At 35.4% G+C, this 16,827-nt stretch overlaps 1 protein-coding gene across 3 annotated transcripts in view; it reads right to left on the bottom strand.

Moving 5' to 3' along the window:
- Positions 1-485: 485 nt before the first annotated feature.
- GABRA1 (gamma-aminobutyric acid type A receptor subunit alpha1) overlaps positions 486-16,827 on the bottom strand; it is a 43,493-nt gene continuing 27,151 nt past the window's right edge. For 2 of the 3 annotated variants that reach the window (XM_015641922.3, XM_015641921.3), the window contains exons 7-10: positions 16,444-16,587; positions 10,731-10,883; positions 6,457-6,659; positions 2,858-3,317 (exon numbers count right to left, since the gene is read on the bottom strand). In XM_015641922.3, the coding sequence (XP_015497408.1) occupies positions 3,009-3,317; positions 6,457-6,659; positions 10,731-10,883; positions 16,444-16,587 (809 nt within the window). In that variant the 3' untranslated portion in view covers positions 2,858-3,008. Of the gene's footprint in view, positions 3,318-6,456; positions 6,660-10,730; positions 10,884-16,443; positions 16,588-16,827 lie in introns of all 3 variants that reach the window. The other variant, XM_015641920.2, reaches the window with a different exon arrangement.

Below are 16,827 nucleotides of genomic sequence, written 5' to 3'. Positions count from 1 at the left end.
CGCTTGTTTGAAAGGTACAATTCATCTAATAAGTGAAATATTATTTTATACGGCCCGAGGTTCTTTTCTAGTCTTTCTTAGATCTGTGTGTTTATTAACCAGTTAAATCTCTATCTTAAATATTTTTGCTCTCAGTCTCTGGTTTATCTGCCACTTTATCTGGAAGAAAATGCATTTTATTTTGTTCCTACCTTGTATTACTCAAAGTTGTGGTACAAAACATTAACAATTGTTCATCTGATGCAATTAATTGCCCTACTGGGTATACATGGTACAGAGTGAACTATCTTTTCTGAATGTCAAATCAGATTTGGGAAACATTCCTGTTATATTTGCCCCTGGAAAACACTGGACAGAGAATCACATCTATTAAAACTGCATTCATTACCAAATCCAAGGAAACAAGGTTTTTGAATGAATAGCAGCTAATCAAGCAATGTGTCATAAGAGGCAGTAACTAAAGAAAACCAAAGTAAAACATTCACTTGCATTATTGAACATTTTTAGCTTTATTATTGTAATAGAATTACAGTCTGACATAAAATAAAGAGCTTTTGCTAAACTCTGTAAAGCAATACATGCTTCTGCCATAAACAACCTCTATTAGATTTAGGTTTTATTGCCACATCACTGCACTGAGGTGCAATAAACATTCAATGTCATCTTTTTAAAATTATCTCAGGAGTAAACAGAAACTGTCCTCTATAAGAGTGTATCATTATTTTCAAGGAAGACTTACTATTATTACATGGTTTAGCAAAGCATTGTAAAAAAGCTACATAGAGAATACCTTGTCTTTGTGCAGTCAAGTTTATACAGTATAATACTATTGGCATAGACTAACTAAGAGGTGATATAATGCAATCATTGCATAGCAAAAAGCAGACTAGTTAAGTAATATTCACATCTAATGTGCAAAATGCAGACCAAAAGGTAGCTATGAATTGCTAGAAAGATAAAATGCCCTAAATGAACACACTAGTTTAATGCCAAAAATAACAAGATAAACAAGAACACAGAAGTTAAAGAGCCATAGTTTATTTTTTTCTATACATATATCTACACATGATACCAGAGATGAAACATCCCCTTTTAAATAAGATCCAATCAGATAACTTATCAAACTTATCAAGTTCAGACAGGACTAAATGTTAGACAATGAAGCATTATTTAAAAAAAATAAATCTCTAAATGAAACATTAAATATTTCCTTTTGTAGATGGAGAATATCAACTTTTTGATTTATTAAGAGTTTAAAAATCACTGCCTATTAAGCTTGACTCTCAGTAGCTGTTTCTCTAGAGGCTCATGTAGTACTGTTTCAAAATCCATTCAATAGCATACATTTTTTTAATTGATTCTTGCAAATATCCACCATTCTTCCAATCTCTTTGAAAAAACTTTATCTGAAAGTTTATTTCTAAGAGTTAGCAGTAATGATACTGACTAGGATTTTTTAAAGGGAGCACAATACCTGCAAAATGGACATCTTGTATTTAAAGCCCTTACATATTGTTCCTACAAATATATTGCTACAGTAAAAATGAAATGTAGTAAGTTTACTCAATAAAATCTATTTTCCTGTACATTCTTTTATGTATGACTTCTTTGTATTTAATGCTACATATATTACATCGCTTAATGTAACAGTTATGTTTCAGCAAATATAGCAGTAATATACAGGTGAACTTCTGTCTTAGCCAATATTTCACCATTTTTACCTACCAAATATAATCCCATACTTCAGTGTTTATGCATGACCTGAGAAGACCAGTCATTAATCTAATAGTATACATTGGATGACATTGTCAAATTGCAAGCTGCTGTACACTTAACCACTTTACAAATGGAAAAAATTCCAAGCACTTTCTGCTTATTTATTTTTGTAAGCTTTCCAGTACCACTGATTTTTTTTTTCCTTTAATTCAGGCTCTAAATATGTTTTATTGAGCATTTAACAACATATTAAGAGCTAAGAGGTGAATCCTACACAATGTTTTAAGAACACAACTTTAAAAAAGTAAAAAAATGTACAATCTCATGCTGCATATTTACAGATATTATTTAAATACTATATTTTATCTTTCTGCTATTCATAAATCTCAGTCTAAAGCTTCTTTTAATGTATCATTTTATAAAAGAATACATTCAACATATCTAGAGCTTGCAAAAATTTTATTGTTTGTTTTTTTGTTTTAACTCTCTAAAACATAGTGATGAGTAAAAGCTATCTTTAAAGCATCCAGGAATTGTTTGGATTACACAGGTGATAGAAATTTGGGATCTGCACTTGGTTGTGCAGCTGGTTTTTAAATCTAGACTAGTGACAACTTAATGCTTGGAACAAGCTTGCAGTAAGAGAGCAGATTAAAGCATTTGTTACCATTAGATCTTATGTGCTATACAGTGACAAACTGTACCTAGAGTGAGTAGATTTCCTTTCTCATTAAAGACTATTTAATATTATAAGTCAGGTAGTTTGAAACATAGAAGAGAAAAGGGATTAGGAAAATAACATATTTTATGGGATTCAGCAAATGGAAAGCTTTACATCCTTGAAAAGATTATAAACAGTGGCTGAATTAATGATACAGTCTAGGATGTGAATCAGGAATGTTGTAAAGAATATTCCCCCCCCTCCCTAACAATCTTCTGAATAAAAATATCTTTTTCATGTACATATACACTATCTTTTGGGGATATTCAGTACTAAGCTTGCTACAAATGGTTTCTTTTTTTTTTTTTTTTTTTTTTTTTTTTTTTACCTTTCCAAACAACTACTCTACAACTCTTTTCCATTTCCAAAATCACTTTTCCAAAGTATATAATCTTCTCCCCCTCACACACAGTTTTATTAAATATACAGATATATTTTACCTTTTGCTAACTAATGAAACCTTTATTTTCTTTAAGACAGAGGCAATGGAGCAAATGGGAATTACTGTATGTGAAAAAGGGAAGCAATTCCCAGAGCAGAAGACAAAACAGAACTATAGGAATAAATGAGGTTATTGATGTGGAGTTTGAACTTTTAGCTGGGGCTCTCGGTTTAAATAGGTAGCCCAATAGACTAAGTTAAAGATTCCAAAAAGCAATGGGAAGGCTATTCTTGATAGCCGGTCAATTTTACTGACGCTGTTAAAAGTTTTCTTGGGTTCTGCAGGTTTTGTTTCTGGCTTAACTTCTTTGGGCTCAATTGTTGCACTTTTAGCAATGGTTGCCAGCCCAGGGTCCCTTGCAATATTAGGGGTGTAGCTCGTAGCTGCAGCTGTGTATGTGTTGTTTTTCTTGATGAGAGGATCCTTCACTTTCTTTGGCTGAAGAAAGAAGAAAAGATTTCATTCTCAATACCTTCTCAACAGATGAAATTATGAAAAAGCACTGTAACATTCTGCAATTAGTTGAGTTCATACCACAAAGTGTAATAAGCTGTAAGAGAGAAGTTAGTTCTGGATATATAACTCATGCAAAATATTTAGGTGACAACAAAGACAAAATCATCCATTTGTATTACTTGTATTAGGTAAACCAAATTAGATGATAGATAAAAATAATGAGACCTGATAGCTAGGCTCACTGGCAAAATCACCTTTAATGATAATCAGCAGTGACAAACCACTCACAGTTCAATATTCCCATAAACTGTTTCCCTTGATTACGATAAAAATTTACATGATGCCAAATTCTTAACGTAGCCTAATGAACATTAAGACAAATATTGTGATACAAAGAGTTTTAATATCATTTATACACAAAAAGACACACTAAATTATCATGTAACCACGCTCTAAAGGAGTGGTTTATTCAATAAGATGCAAAGCTGTCAGTATTCTACTCATTAATGGTTTACACCAAAGGACCATGCATTATGGATTAGGAACTTAGTTTTCATGTTTGAATCTTAAAATGGGATCATAATGGCTGAAATGGAATTCCATATGCAAAGACTTTAATGTCTGTGTGACTTCATCCACTTACTTACATTGCTAAAGCAAGAATATATTGAATATCTTTTAGTGGAGGAGGACTTCTTGAGCTTATTTAAACTTATTTTATCCCTAGGTCCTTATATTTTCTAGTATTCTATTTTTGGGATCTAGTTGTAGGAAAAAAAAGTGAATTTTGACATCTGGGCATGTCCCAGTTTCTGGCAGACTAAACCTTTTCTTCTGCCACTGTCCAAGAATAAACACAGAAGAAAGAGGTAGTGGGTCATTAAGAAGATGTAAGGATTCCTCCAATTATGAGCAAAAAACCCAACAATAAAACATATAGCAGAAATTCCAACAGCTAAGAAAATATAGCTAATTCCAACAGCTTAGAAAAATCTTCAGGTAGTATTTGCCACAAAAAAAAAGAAGCAAATTTTATCCATTTTATCCTCTTGGGATGGTGGAAAGATATGGTTGAAGAGAAAATATCAGTGGAATTTGATCTATTATGTCATTTCACAAGATAGCAAACACAATTCTCTGTTTTCAAGAAGCAGCTGTCCCAAGGAGGCAATATTTTTTATGTGGTCACAGTGCTTAATGACAGATCAGCTATAGGTTAATGGCTACTTTGACCCCCTAATAATGGAGTTTTAATTAAAAAATTCTTGTTCAAGATGTGAACATTTCAGGGATTTGGCAGACTTGTTTGCTTTGGTTTTTTTTTGTTTTTTTTTGTTTGTTTTGTTTTTTTATGGTTTTTTCTTTGTTGTTTGTTTGTTTGCTTGCTTGCTTACTTTGCTTGCTTTGCTTTGGGGGTTTTCTGGGTTTTTTGGCTGTCCATTTTTTCCCCTCCCAGGTAGGGAGGCTGCTAACATGGTTGCTGAGTGTGAAGGCAGTCCTGTTTACTTCTCATTCAGATACTCTGGTATCAATAAATACTTACACTAATGAGCTGCAATAAATCCATCAGACAAAGAGCAGCTTCACTGAAGTCTCAGAGGAAACCCTTTCAAATAGATTTAAATATCACTAGAAATCTGATCCACAGAATACCCTGATACCAGCCTGAGTCTTAATATTTCATGTCAAATTCAACTTAATGAAAAAGCAATATGACAGCTAATTAGAGCTATAAATTTGATTAAGCTGTGATGCTCTAATCATTGTGAGCTTGCCTTGCTCGCTTTTCCTCACTGAAGAAAACTCACACCACCAGGTACCAGCAAATGACACATAAAGCCCCTTACCTGCTAATGAGCACAAAGCCATAAATCTTCAATGTTTTAAACGATGTTTATTGGTGTAGGGGTTTTTTTAGAATGTAATTTTCTTTGTAACAAATGAAACAGCTCACTATAGTAACTACATTACAAGGGAGGATAAATTAGCAAGGTAATATTTAATATTTAAGGATACAGTTCTATCAACACAGTTCATTTTTAATAACAAATGTCATGAAAACAGAAAAAATATTTAAAAAATTATTTTCAATGATAGTATTAATAACTGAAAACTCAACATTCAGAAGCAGTTGTGCAGCTCATTAGTGTAAGTTTGTTTTGTTGCTTCACTCACTCTACAATACTTTCGTAGTAGTTGCCATTGTGTAAGTGCCCTAATTAAATTTGGAGGTTTTTTTCACTGACTTATGCAACTAATATACATAAATAATATATATGCATATAATCCTGAATTAAAAATATATCTTTGCATACCAGTGAGTTACATCTCCTCCTCCAAGTACCTGTTCTGTTGAATCTCTAGTCTGTGAATGTTCACGATAACCAGTTCAGCAAGTTAACCCAACCAAATGAGCTTGCTCACAGAAACAGCTGATGTGGTACCTCACAATAAATGGGAAACTTCTCTTTCATCCCCTAAATGTCCTCAACAATTTCTTGATGCACCTTAGGTTTACAGACCAGCTCTGATCCCAGACCAAAAGGAATCAGTGTGAGTTTTCTCTCATGCTTTCAGGGAGGTACAGATCAGGATTGCATACTCCCAGTTCCTCCTTCTAAACAAATAAAATTTTTCTTATGGCTAAGAAAGGAAAAAAATAACTCCTGTGATGATTTATTTGGTCATGATAGAGCAGCCCTTCTGAATTTCATGTTGGGGAGCATTATACCTTGGGAACTATCAAAAACTGCAGCTACAACATTTTTTTTCCTACATTTATACTGAGACATTCACACTTTCTCTTTTCAAAGAGAAAAAATTAATTGCCTTCCTTTAAAATAATACACATACATCTTTTTTCTGCTCAGTTGCAGAAGTCAAAATCTCAGTAGAATATTTCATTATTAATAGCATTAAGTATCACCCAATATGTCAGAAGTAGTATTAAATGTCTAAGTAATCATGGCATAGAAATGCTGTATGTGGACACAGGAGGAAAGTCTTTTGGAGTAAAAACTATTCTACGTAATAAGAATTTTTATTGTGGTAAACCCCCTCCCACAGAGTGACCAGGCATGGCAGAGTATGATCTTTTGGGATGGATATGAGGCGGTGTTACCTTTTCTGGAACAACGCTCTTGCCATCCCACGCGTATCCTCTCTTGGTGAAGTAATTGACTGTGGCGAACTCGATGAGTGCAGAGAAGACAAAGGCATAGCACACAGCTATGAACCAATCCATGGCCGTGGCATAGGCCACCTTGGGCAGTGAGTTCCTTGCGCTGATGCTCAGCGTCGTCATGGTCAGCACAGTTGTCACTCCTGTAAAGCAAAGAGTTTGTGTTTTCAGGCCAGGGGCTTCATTTGTGCTGCATTTCCCAGCTGCTATAGGTGGGAAAGCCTTTTCTACACCCTGGTTCTTACAAACCGCCCCACGTGAGTTCAGTTTCTAAATGAGGATATCAGGTTTCAAATTCTGTGGAAGGTGCTTGATTTTCAAAACATTTTTTATGTTTTATTCTTTGATGTTGTTATAGTAGAATACTATTTTTAAAGTTCAAATGGAAATATAATTTATGAACTACTTTACTCTTCCTGGTATTTGAAAGATTTTGTTGCTGTTCTTTATTCATGCCCTGCAAGTCGTACTAGATGTTACAGATGTAACAATTTAACATCTTTAGTTCTTTCTCGCAGCAGTTCTGAGATACTTAGAAAACTAAAAAACTTGTTTCAGCTTATTTGGGATATTATACTTCAAAGATATATTCAAGGGCACCAAGATTTAGGTGTTATTTTATTTTTTTGAATCAATGGTTTTACAGATGTGCTGGTTTTGCATTAACTGATTTTTGGTGAGGAGGGAAGGAGCCAGCCCATGGAAGTGATTTTCTAAGAGAAGCTGCTAAGATCTTCCTCCATGTCTGGCAAAACCAATTGCTGGCTGGTTCTGAGAACAGGCATGCTGATAAGCCAGTTATAGAGCTGAATGTGAGATTCACATTTTAAAATGAACAGCCCCGGGAATGGCTCTTGTTTCTGGCTTTTGAACAGGTACGTGGGCGCTGGCCAGGCCCAGCCCCGCTCCACAGCCTGACCCGTGGGCCTGGCAGGGCCGGGCCCGGCCTCTGCTGCAGCCCCGGCCGGGCCGGGTTCCCCCACTCCCCCAGCACAGCCAGGCCCGGCTGCAGCTCGGCTGAAATTCTGACACTGCTGAGTTTCACCACAAACCACCGGGCAGGGGAAGGGAAGGGAAGCCATCAGCTTGTGGTGTGCTGCTGCTGAGTCCCAGCCTGGCTGCTGAGATCCCAGCTGCCTCCCAACAGCACGGTCACCGTAAACAGCTCCAGCCGCCGTCCGGCAGAGATCACCTGGACATCAGCGTGCCCGGGGGAGATATTAATTCTTTCACTGCACAGATGAAACCTGAAAACATCAATCCTCTCTCAACTGGGAGAAAAAGGTGAAGACACGTAGAGAAATAACATCAAGACACCAAGGTCAGTAAAGAAGGAGTCAAATCTCAGATGGACGGAGAATGAGGAGATGCCTTAGTTGGGCTTAAATTCTTTTGTGAGACCACGGTGATGGGCTATGATACACTAGAATATCCCTGTGATTCATGAAAAAGCAGGGGGGGATGGAGTGTTCAAAGTAGACATGAGTAAAGGCACCCATGCTGAAGTAAGCATTTGTTGAAGTAGCTGTGACCCAAATGAGAACCTTGAACAGAGAGAGACAAAAGCGATGAGGACCCTTTGCTCTCAGGGAAGAAGAAAACCTCTCTTCCCAGAGATAAAAATGATTTTAGAGATAGATGAAGAGAACCTTTGCTTTTGAACAGCTCATCTTTAAAAGTGGTATCCCATTAGCCCAAGATTGAAAAGCCAAGATCGAAAACAGTTGTGGGGAAAGCTGTAAGTCAAGGGGAGGGACTCTCACAAGTGAACAGATTTCCATCTCCTGGGTGGCTGATTCACTGTGACACTGAACCATGAGAGAACTGTTTCTTGTGGAGAAGTCTCCATGGCATGGAAAGAGAGACTCCCTAAGTGGACTGAAGATTATTTTAGAGGTGGTAAACTGACTGTTTACCACCTTCAAAGTTGGGGGAGGAGAAATGTTCTGAGGGTTTATTCTGATTTATTATTTTTCTTTTATTTCTGTTTATAAAGTTTTCTTAAAACCCTTTAAAGTTTGAGCCTGCTTTGCTCTCCTGCAAAATCTTATCTCTCAGTAGAAAATGAGTAAATAATTCTAATAGGTGCACTGCTATTTGGCCAGCTTTAGACTCACTACATTTAATTGGTACATTGGCTGGGAAATTTCAGATTGGCAAACTAAAACCACTACAACAGATTTCTGTCCCTTTATTCACTGACACCCTGAAGATAGCAAAGATTTTATATAAGAACAACAATGTAATTTACATTTCTGACATCAGAGCTTCTCACTGCTGAACCTTTCCTCCTACCTGGCCCAGAGAGAAAGCAGAACTATACTGAACTCACTCTGCTTGCAGCTGCTTGGAAAAATGAGCCTCTGAGTGCACGCCAGGCATTTACATCAAATCACACGTCCACAAGTTACCTTGACAACTGCACTGTCATGTCTTGAATGTGCCTGGCGAGTTCATTTTTGCTGCACTGAGTGTCAGTGGAAATGAACAGTGGTCTAAAATAGGTCAATTAATGAACAACATATTTATGTGGTAGTGTGAAGTACATGAATTATTAGTGCCTAATGAGGAAGCAATTTCTCTTTCCTGACATGAAACCAAATGTTTTCTTTGACTTATTACTAGTGAGCTTATGTTTCTCTTACATAGCAGCAGAAGAAAGATTTATAAGTTTTATTATCTGTGGTATTACGTGGGCTAAAAGATGAAAGCTGTGCTTCGGTGTGTATATGCATTCATGCAAGGTGTTCTGAAACTTTGTTTCACTGCCATTTTGAAATGAAAAAGTTTTCACAGTACATAATGATGGAGTAAACCCAGGAGTATTTACTAAATAACTGTCATCTAAAAGGAAAACTGAGAAATTTGTGGGTTCTTGAGCCCATGAAGACAGCAGTTTGAAAGTTGGGCAGTATTAGATATTATCCAAAGAGACCAGGAAATTCTGTTCTCCATCTAGTGACAGTAAAGTACAGCTTTTCAAACTGATGATCAGACATTTATTTTTAAATGGTATGTGCAAAAGGAAGTAAAACAGTTACCATTTCAATACTTTGACTATAAAAGTCCCTAGTAGATTAGTTCTCAGCAAAGCTGATGTTAAAAATTCAGAATTAATTATAGTTGCTAATCTAATCAAAAATATTTAAATCAAATTTAATTATACTGTAGACTAAACCAGTGTCCTGTAAGTGCACATCTGTATATCAACAGAAAGCCACTGCTTGGTTCATGAGGTCCAATGCTACGCAAGCTGTGGTTGATTTCCAGAGAAATTGGGGAACTAAAGCACAACTGTGAAGGGTGCAAGAGAAGATCCATAAAAATAGTTCTTGTTCAACAACAGCTTCAGAGGCCACATTTCTCAACAGTGACTCTCTGGCTTTGCCATGTCCTGCATAAATGGGTTAATTCTCTTTGGCAAAGCCAGAGGCCCAAAGCATCCTGCCCTTGCAGTGCCCTGAGGCAGCAAAATGAGTGTCAAAGCCAGCTTGGCTGGGGATGCTTCTGCCTCCTGCCAAAGATGTTCAGCAGTCCCATCTGGATATCACCAAAGACTAGGTCACATAACATATATCTCAGGTTCTAGCTTTCCTAAATTAAAATTTGTTGCCTTTTTTTTTTTTTAAATATGTACTTGATTTGGATTAATATCACCAAAGAATATAGGAATTTTAAGATAAACATTTGCAAGCAGTGGTTAAACTCTAGGAACCAACTGTTTTTAACTTGAGAGTCTGTTAGATTGCCTTCTCACTACTCTCCTTGAGTGCATGTAATCACTGCTGTAAGCACAACAAATTGTTGTTGATCTCAACAGTAGCCTGTAAAAGGGATTAAGGAAAAAAAAAAATTAAAATGAGAATTTTCAGAGGTTCTAAAGATGTCAAATGATGGATACCCATTGATTAAAGCCTTTTTGATAATCCCATGATTAACATTATTGCCATTGTCAGAGATGTTTTATTCATAATCTGATTGCTTTGGAAAGTTCAAATGGTAATGGATGTCTTGAGGTATTTTCAGTCAAACAATCATTCAAAATCAGTTTAAAAGCTTTGGACCTATATCTTCACAATGTAATTTGTTAGCTCTTGTGCGCTGCAACATGTCCTGGCTTACTCTGTTCTCCAATACTGTGTTACACATAACTACTTTTACCATAACATTTCTGAAAGCAGATTTCCTCATGATTGCCAGGAGGTCTTTCTTACCAAATACAGTTCTTGCTGGAACAGATTCTCTGTTAAGCCAGAAGGACACCTGTGACAGTATCACTGTCATGATGCATGGCAGATAAGTCTGGATGACAAAATAACCGATCTTCCTCTTCAAATGAAAATGTGTAGTCATAACAACATATTCCCCTAAAACCAAGAAAAAAGAACATTAAAGCCTTTATAAATATACACATCAGAGGTCTTTATAGGAAGTATTTTTTCATTACATTCATCCCTATTATAAAATAAAAGTCCTCAAATCAAAATGGTTCAGCTCTGGAGAAAACATTTAATAAACCTGATGGGTTTTTAAATTTTTCCCTAATAATAAAAAACTAGATATTTCTGGGAAACACTAGTTAAATTTACATATTTTCATGTTTGCTGAGTAGTGAAATGAAGGTCTGCATTAACTGGTGGCTGATTAAAGCTCCTATAGAAGGTCTTATTCCATTAGAAGATGGAAAGCTACCACAGCATACCCATGTAAACATCATCTAAAAACTAAATCAAGACAGCTTCCCAAAAGTGTTTCTGTTGGGCCAAGGTTAAGATGTAATTGCTGATGTGATGGTGTTTGCATTACCACTGTCGGTGCTTTATGTACTCTGAAGTGTCCCTGTTCTGCAAATTTAGTACCTTAGGAAATTATTATTCTCTCCTGCAGTAAATGATTATTACAAGAATAACACAAAATATTTTAATTAGAGCTAATGCTTTTGGAGCTACAAAATTGTATGAGCTGGGCAATCCAAATGCAATCAAAATTAATTGTTTTTTAATATATAAATAATTTTTATTTATACTTTAAAAAATAAATATAAATATATTTAATATTCTAACATACTAATATCATTCCATAAAGCTTTCTTGTCAGCAGAGCAAATAATGCTAATTTTCAGATTGTAATTTATATAACTTAAATTGGATTTTGGAAAACAGTATATTCTCCAAAGACTGAGAAACTTTTTTTTTTTAAAGTAGACTGATTCTTCTTTATTATGCAACAAACATCTTAGGAATGAAACAAGTAGACACGTAACGGAATGGAAACGTCTGTCTAGATTAGAGATGACATGTGAAATTACTGTAGTTCTATTTTAAAATGTAGGCAGCTGGAAGGAGAAAACTGCTCTTGTACAGGAAAAGCTTAAACTTGATTGAAAAACTATGTCTAGACATTGACTGCTTATGCACAGAGCATGTCAAATGCCCATTTCTGTAATGCAGAGTCCAGAAGAACATTCATCTGAGCAATCTTGCTCAATTTCTAACCCTAAGGAAAACTTATTTATGAAATGTGACAATACTCTTTCAATATAAAAGACAGTAGCAAAGGGGTAAAGAGAATAAATTTTAAATTGAGAGGTAAAACAAAGGATATACAAGGAATTTTTTTTCTTTTTTATTTTAAAAATAGGAGTGGCTGTGGTATAGTGGGAATTATTACCTGAATTTTGCTCACCTTTCTTTAACTTTCACTGAAACAACCTCCTTCTCTGTACCAGAGATTATGATCTTACAAAAGGTGCCAGTCTTAGCTAGGAGAGCCAATAATTTAATTTCATCTACTTAAAATATGACGTGAGAACCTATTTTAATGCAATCAGATATAGAATGCGCACAATGGTATGTCAGAATTAATTCAGTGATTGTAGATGGCAAGCTAAGAATACAGAGTGAACACACCACTGTACTCTGAAGCTTTATTTAGCTGCTTAAATTATCAAAGTATTTTTAACCTCTGGAAAATGAGAACGAGATCCAAAGCATAAAGGCAATTAAAAAAGACAGGGATTACTCTCATCTGTTAAGCACTGCAGCAGCTCTGAGCTGGGAGTCAGATAAAGGTAATGCTGAGAGGAGTGAGTTAGGCAAAGCAGAGGCCTGGAATAATGCTCTGCACTTCAGTTACAAGGCAAAAAACATGTTCTTAAGTTTCCACAGTACCAATGGACTGCACTTATTGGGCAGTCACTTCTTTAAAAGATAGTAGATAAGATTGATTGAAATGTCTGCAGGAAGTGAAAGCACTCCAGTTATTTACTGCATCTTTAGCATTCCATATTTCATGGCTTTCTTTAATTGAATAGCATTGCCACATTTGTGACAGCTGCTGATCACTCTCATAACTTTCCAATTCCTCTGTGATTCTATTTTGAAAAGCATGTACTAAATTGCAATACAACCATAAAATTCCCTACAGTCTAAATTTCAAATAGCTCTTGAGCAAAATATTGCCTATATTCAGTGTCTGATTGCTTCCACAAGTTGTAGCTTATACATCTTATATTCTCTTATCTCTTTTCTTATCCAAGGAAGTTAGAAGAAAGGTATTTTTTCTTAGCTAAACTGTAATTCCTGAAGTCTTCTACAAATAACTGGTGTGCAGATAAATCTGGTTTTCCTTTTATTTATTCCAATGTTTTAATTATATGTAATACACATTATGAAGCATTTAAAAGTTGTCAAACAAAGTCTGCATCTATATTAATTTTTGAATGACTCTCCGCACTGGAATATTTCCAGAGATATGGAAGAGTTTGTACCTGTGTTCAGTGCTTCTGTAGGTGCAGTTTTTAACTCTTAATTAGCCCTTAATTCTACAGTATAATTGCAATAATTGAGTCAAATGTACAGGTGGTATAAACTAACCTGTGCCCACAGAAGATAGTTGATAATTCAGTAAAGTTATATTACAGCCATTTCTTAGTGTTCTGTAAACTATTTGTAAAAAAACAGATTTATTAGTGCCTAAAGTTAATGTGCACCACATCAGACATAAGGTTTGATGTGGGGACTTAGTTTGAGCTGTAACTACTTTTTCTATTACTCTAGGTACAGAAGTAAGGCTTTCCTTGCCATTAATTTAAAATAAAGTATTTATCATTTACTATTTATACTATTTAACTCAGTAAAATAAAACTCTTAAGAACAGTATCATCAGATTTACAGAGATAAGAAAAAAAATAACTGTTTTGAGTATAAATCCTGATGATTCTCAGTGCAAAGCAATGTTTTCAAGGTGGCAAAGTAATTCTATATAAATAGAACCTTGCACAAGCCCTTCAAGCATTTGTCAAGGTGCTTACAAAAAGGATAATTTTAAAATCTTTCTGAGTCAATATGAATCAGTGGCTGGAGAGTAACAGTAATTTTACATACAAATAAAAAATGGATGATTCTGCTTAAACGAAACAGCAGCAGCAATAATTATTATTTCACTTAATACTATTTTTAAGCCCGTAGTACCTGCATATTCCATTGCTAGAACGGATGAATAAACTATACCATAAAAAAGTTGTAATGTTTCAAGCTTCTCTTGTCATTAAAATATCAGTGTTTGTAGTTATCTTGTTCTATATCCATAAATAAGGATTGCAGGTGGCCTACTTGCCAAGGAAGAAATTGAAGGAAAAAAAGCCCTCTATAAATCCATGAAATCATTTAATGGCTTTTTAAAATGTTTGGAATAACCTGGCTACACCCAGATCCTTGGGAAAATAATTATCTAGAATTCCACACAACTATGAATATCATCTTAAATTTGCCCAAGGTGTTGTAGATTGCTCTAAAGAGCCACAGAATCTTTAAAAAAGAGCTTTATTTTCTGGCCTAATAAAGGTGTGTTGAGAACTCTTAAGTGAAGATTGACTTAATTCCTTTTGCCTTTTTGTAAGATGAGTCACCATCTACAACTGTGAAAGCAGGGAGGAATTTCATAACTTTCATTACATTTGTCATATATTAACTCAGAGGTGATCAGAGGACAAAGACATGCTGAAAGATGCTGTTGAGACCACCTGCCCACCTTCCTCAAGAAGGAAAAAAAAGGGCTATTAACCACTTCTGATCCTTACCTTTAGCATGGGGAAAGCAAAGCATTCTTCTTTCCAAAACAAATAATGAAGGATTTTCCTTTGAGACACTGAATTTGCAAGCAATAAATATGTTTCTTGCACAACAAGTGTATTGTGTATTCTTATCAGGTAGTAATTAAAGAGGATTACAAATTTGTAAATACTAAAAAGATTCTGTAATGGGATTGTTTTCATTTTTGGTAACCATTCCATTTAGTTCTTCATACTGTTTTTCAGCATGTGGACAACAATATCTTCTTCTCAGCATATTTTATGTATTAACTACACTGTATTTAACTTTATAGATAGCAATGGTAAAGAGTTTCCTCAGTTAGAAAAAGGAGGCAGAATTCAAACCTTTGAAATAACATGGGAAAAACAAATTGTTTCTTCATGGAAATGCATGAAGAAATCTTAAACTTATGTTTCAGTTCTGTTCAAAAATTTCTTGTCTGCCCTTCTTAACAGTTTATAGCACGTTCCTCACATTGCTATCTAATGAGCTGTGTCTGGCATTTCTATTTGGTTTAGTTATGTTCCCTCATGAGTCTTTTCCCATTTTCCTACTGCCCTTAGAGCACACACAGCAAGAAGGGAGCAAAGGCAGCCCCCCAGGCTGGCAAGGTGAATCTGAGAGAACCAAGAGCTGAGATCCCTGCAGTTCCCCTCAAATCCTATTGATTTTCCAGCAAAGGGCAGCTGGGGTGAATTATAGGCTGCAGAAAAGCCAATGGCAACATTTCCATCTGTAGGAAGGTCAAGAGTTCTCCTCTTTTTACCTGCTTGTTGCCCACCTCTGTGCTCAGCAATGGGAGCAGTTGTGTTGATGCTGATCTTATGAAAAGTTCTTATTATTGCCCTCCCACTTACTTTTATATCAATTTAACAGAAGTGTCCAAGCAGTAATCTACAAACTTGTCTGTGAGAGCTTTTCTTGGCTTAATAGAGCATATGAATACATTTTAACAAGCTTAATAAAAAATTCAGACACAAATTACAGTTCACCTCAAAGTGACTCACTTTCCCTTAAATGTTCATTGACTTTAACAACAACACATTAGGAAATTTGGTTTATGCAGTTGAAAGTGTATCCAAAGCAATACAATCACTTTGCCTAAAGCAGTGCTGCTTTTGGTCCACTGACCAGTCAATCTGGTCAACAGTCCTCTTGTTCATACCCTGTACTCAGTTTCTTACTGCATTTAGATTGTCTAATTATTAGAAAATAAACTTTAAGAAATTTGAAATAAGCACTGCAAAGCTAAAAATTAAGGAGCCATAGCCAGCTTCAAGGTTATAGGTATATCATACTATAAATGTCAGCTGTATTTCTGTATCTCATTAAATTTTTGGAGTTAAGCTGGTGCCAGCATTAGAGGAAATCAAGTTTGGATGTTTCAGATGGTTTTGAGTTTGATAAGAGTTTTTTTTTTCACTCTCTAAATACTTCCTTGAGAAACTAGGTACTGCTTTTAGCGACTTCACTGCCTCCAGAAACATGATCTTTGAGGATTGTTATGCTATTGTTATGCTATTTTTATCAGCCTGTATAGTAAGCAGATAATATGAGAAGAATGTGAGGAGTGCTTCTTTATTACATGAATTGTTGTTTTTCCTGGCTAGATCTGATGCTGTAGGAAGCTTTTTAATTGTTTAAATATTTTTACCACCAGTTGAAGTAGGAAAATAATCCCAGGATGTATTATCTTTTCAGAGTCATGTTTTCCTAATCTGAAGTATATATACTATAATTTAGGTCTCACTGTTATATCTCTGTATTTTTCAATCCTGCTCTGAATTACATCCTGACAGTTAAATATCACCCTTCCAAAACTTTTTTCACAGACCTGTACTGGACTGCACAATTCCAGAGTCCACAGTTTGTCCAAGCAGATCATACTGGTTCAGTCGAGAGCCATCTTCAGCCACAACCACTGATCTTGCTGGTTCCCGTGTCCACTCATACACAACCTCTGCTCTGGTGTAAGCATCTAATTTAAAAGAAATATATTGCATTTAAGCTTTGCACTTTCTGTTGCCTTATGGCTTTGTCAGAACTATGTTTTGAGCAGTAGTTTGAATATTTAATTCTCTTTAATAATCTGTGGAAACCCCCATCTTACTGGAATTTATCTATAGGGAGTACAATTGATTTCTACAAAATATAGATGATATAGATATAGATATAGATATAGATATAGATATAGATATAGATATAGATATAGATATAG

Source organism: Parus major, chromosome 13 (genome assembly GCF_001522545.3).
Source record: "Parus major isolate Abel chromosome 13, Parus_major1.1, whole genome shotgun sequence".
Classification (NCBI taxonomy): Eukaryota; Metazoa; Chordata; class Aves; order Passeriformes; family Paridae; genus Parus; species Parus major.
Note: the sequence above shows the minus strand (reverse complement) of the source record. Positions and strands in the feature narration are given on the sequence as shown.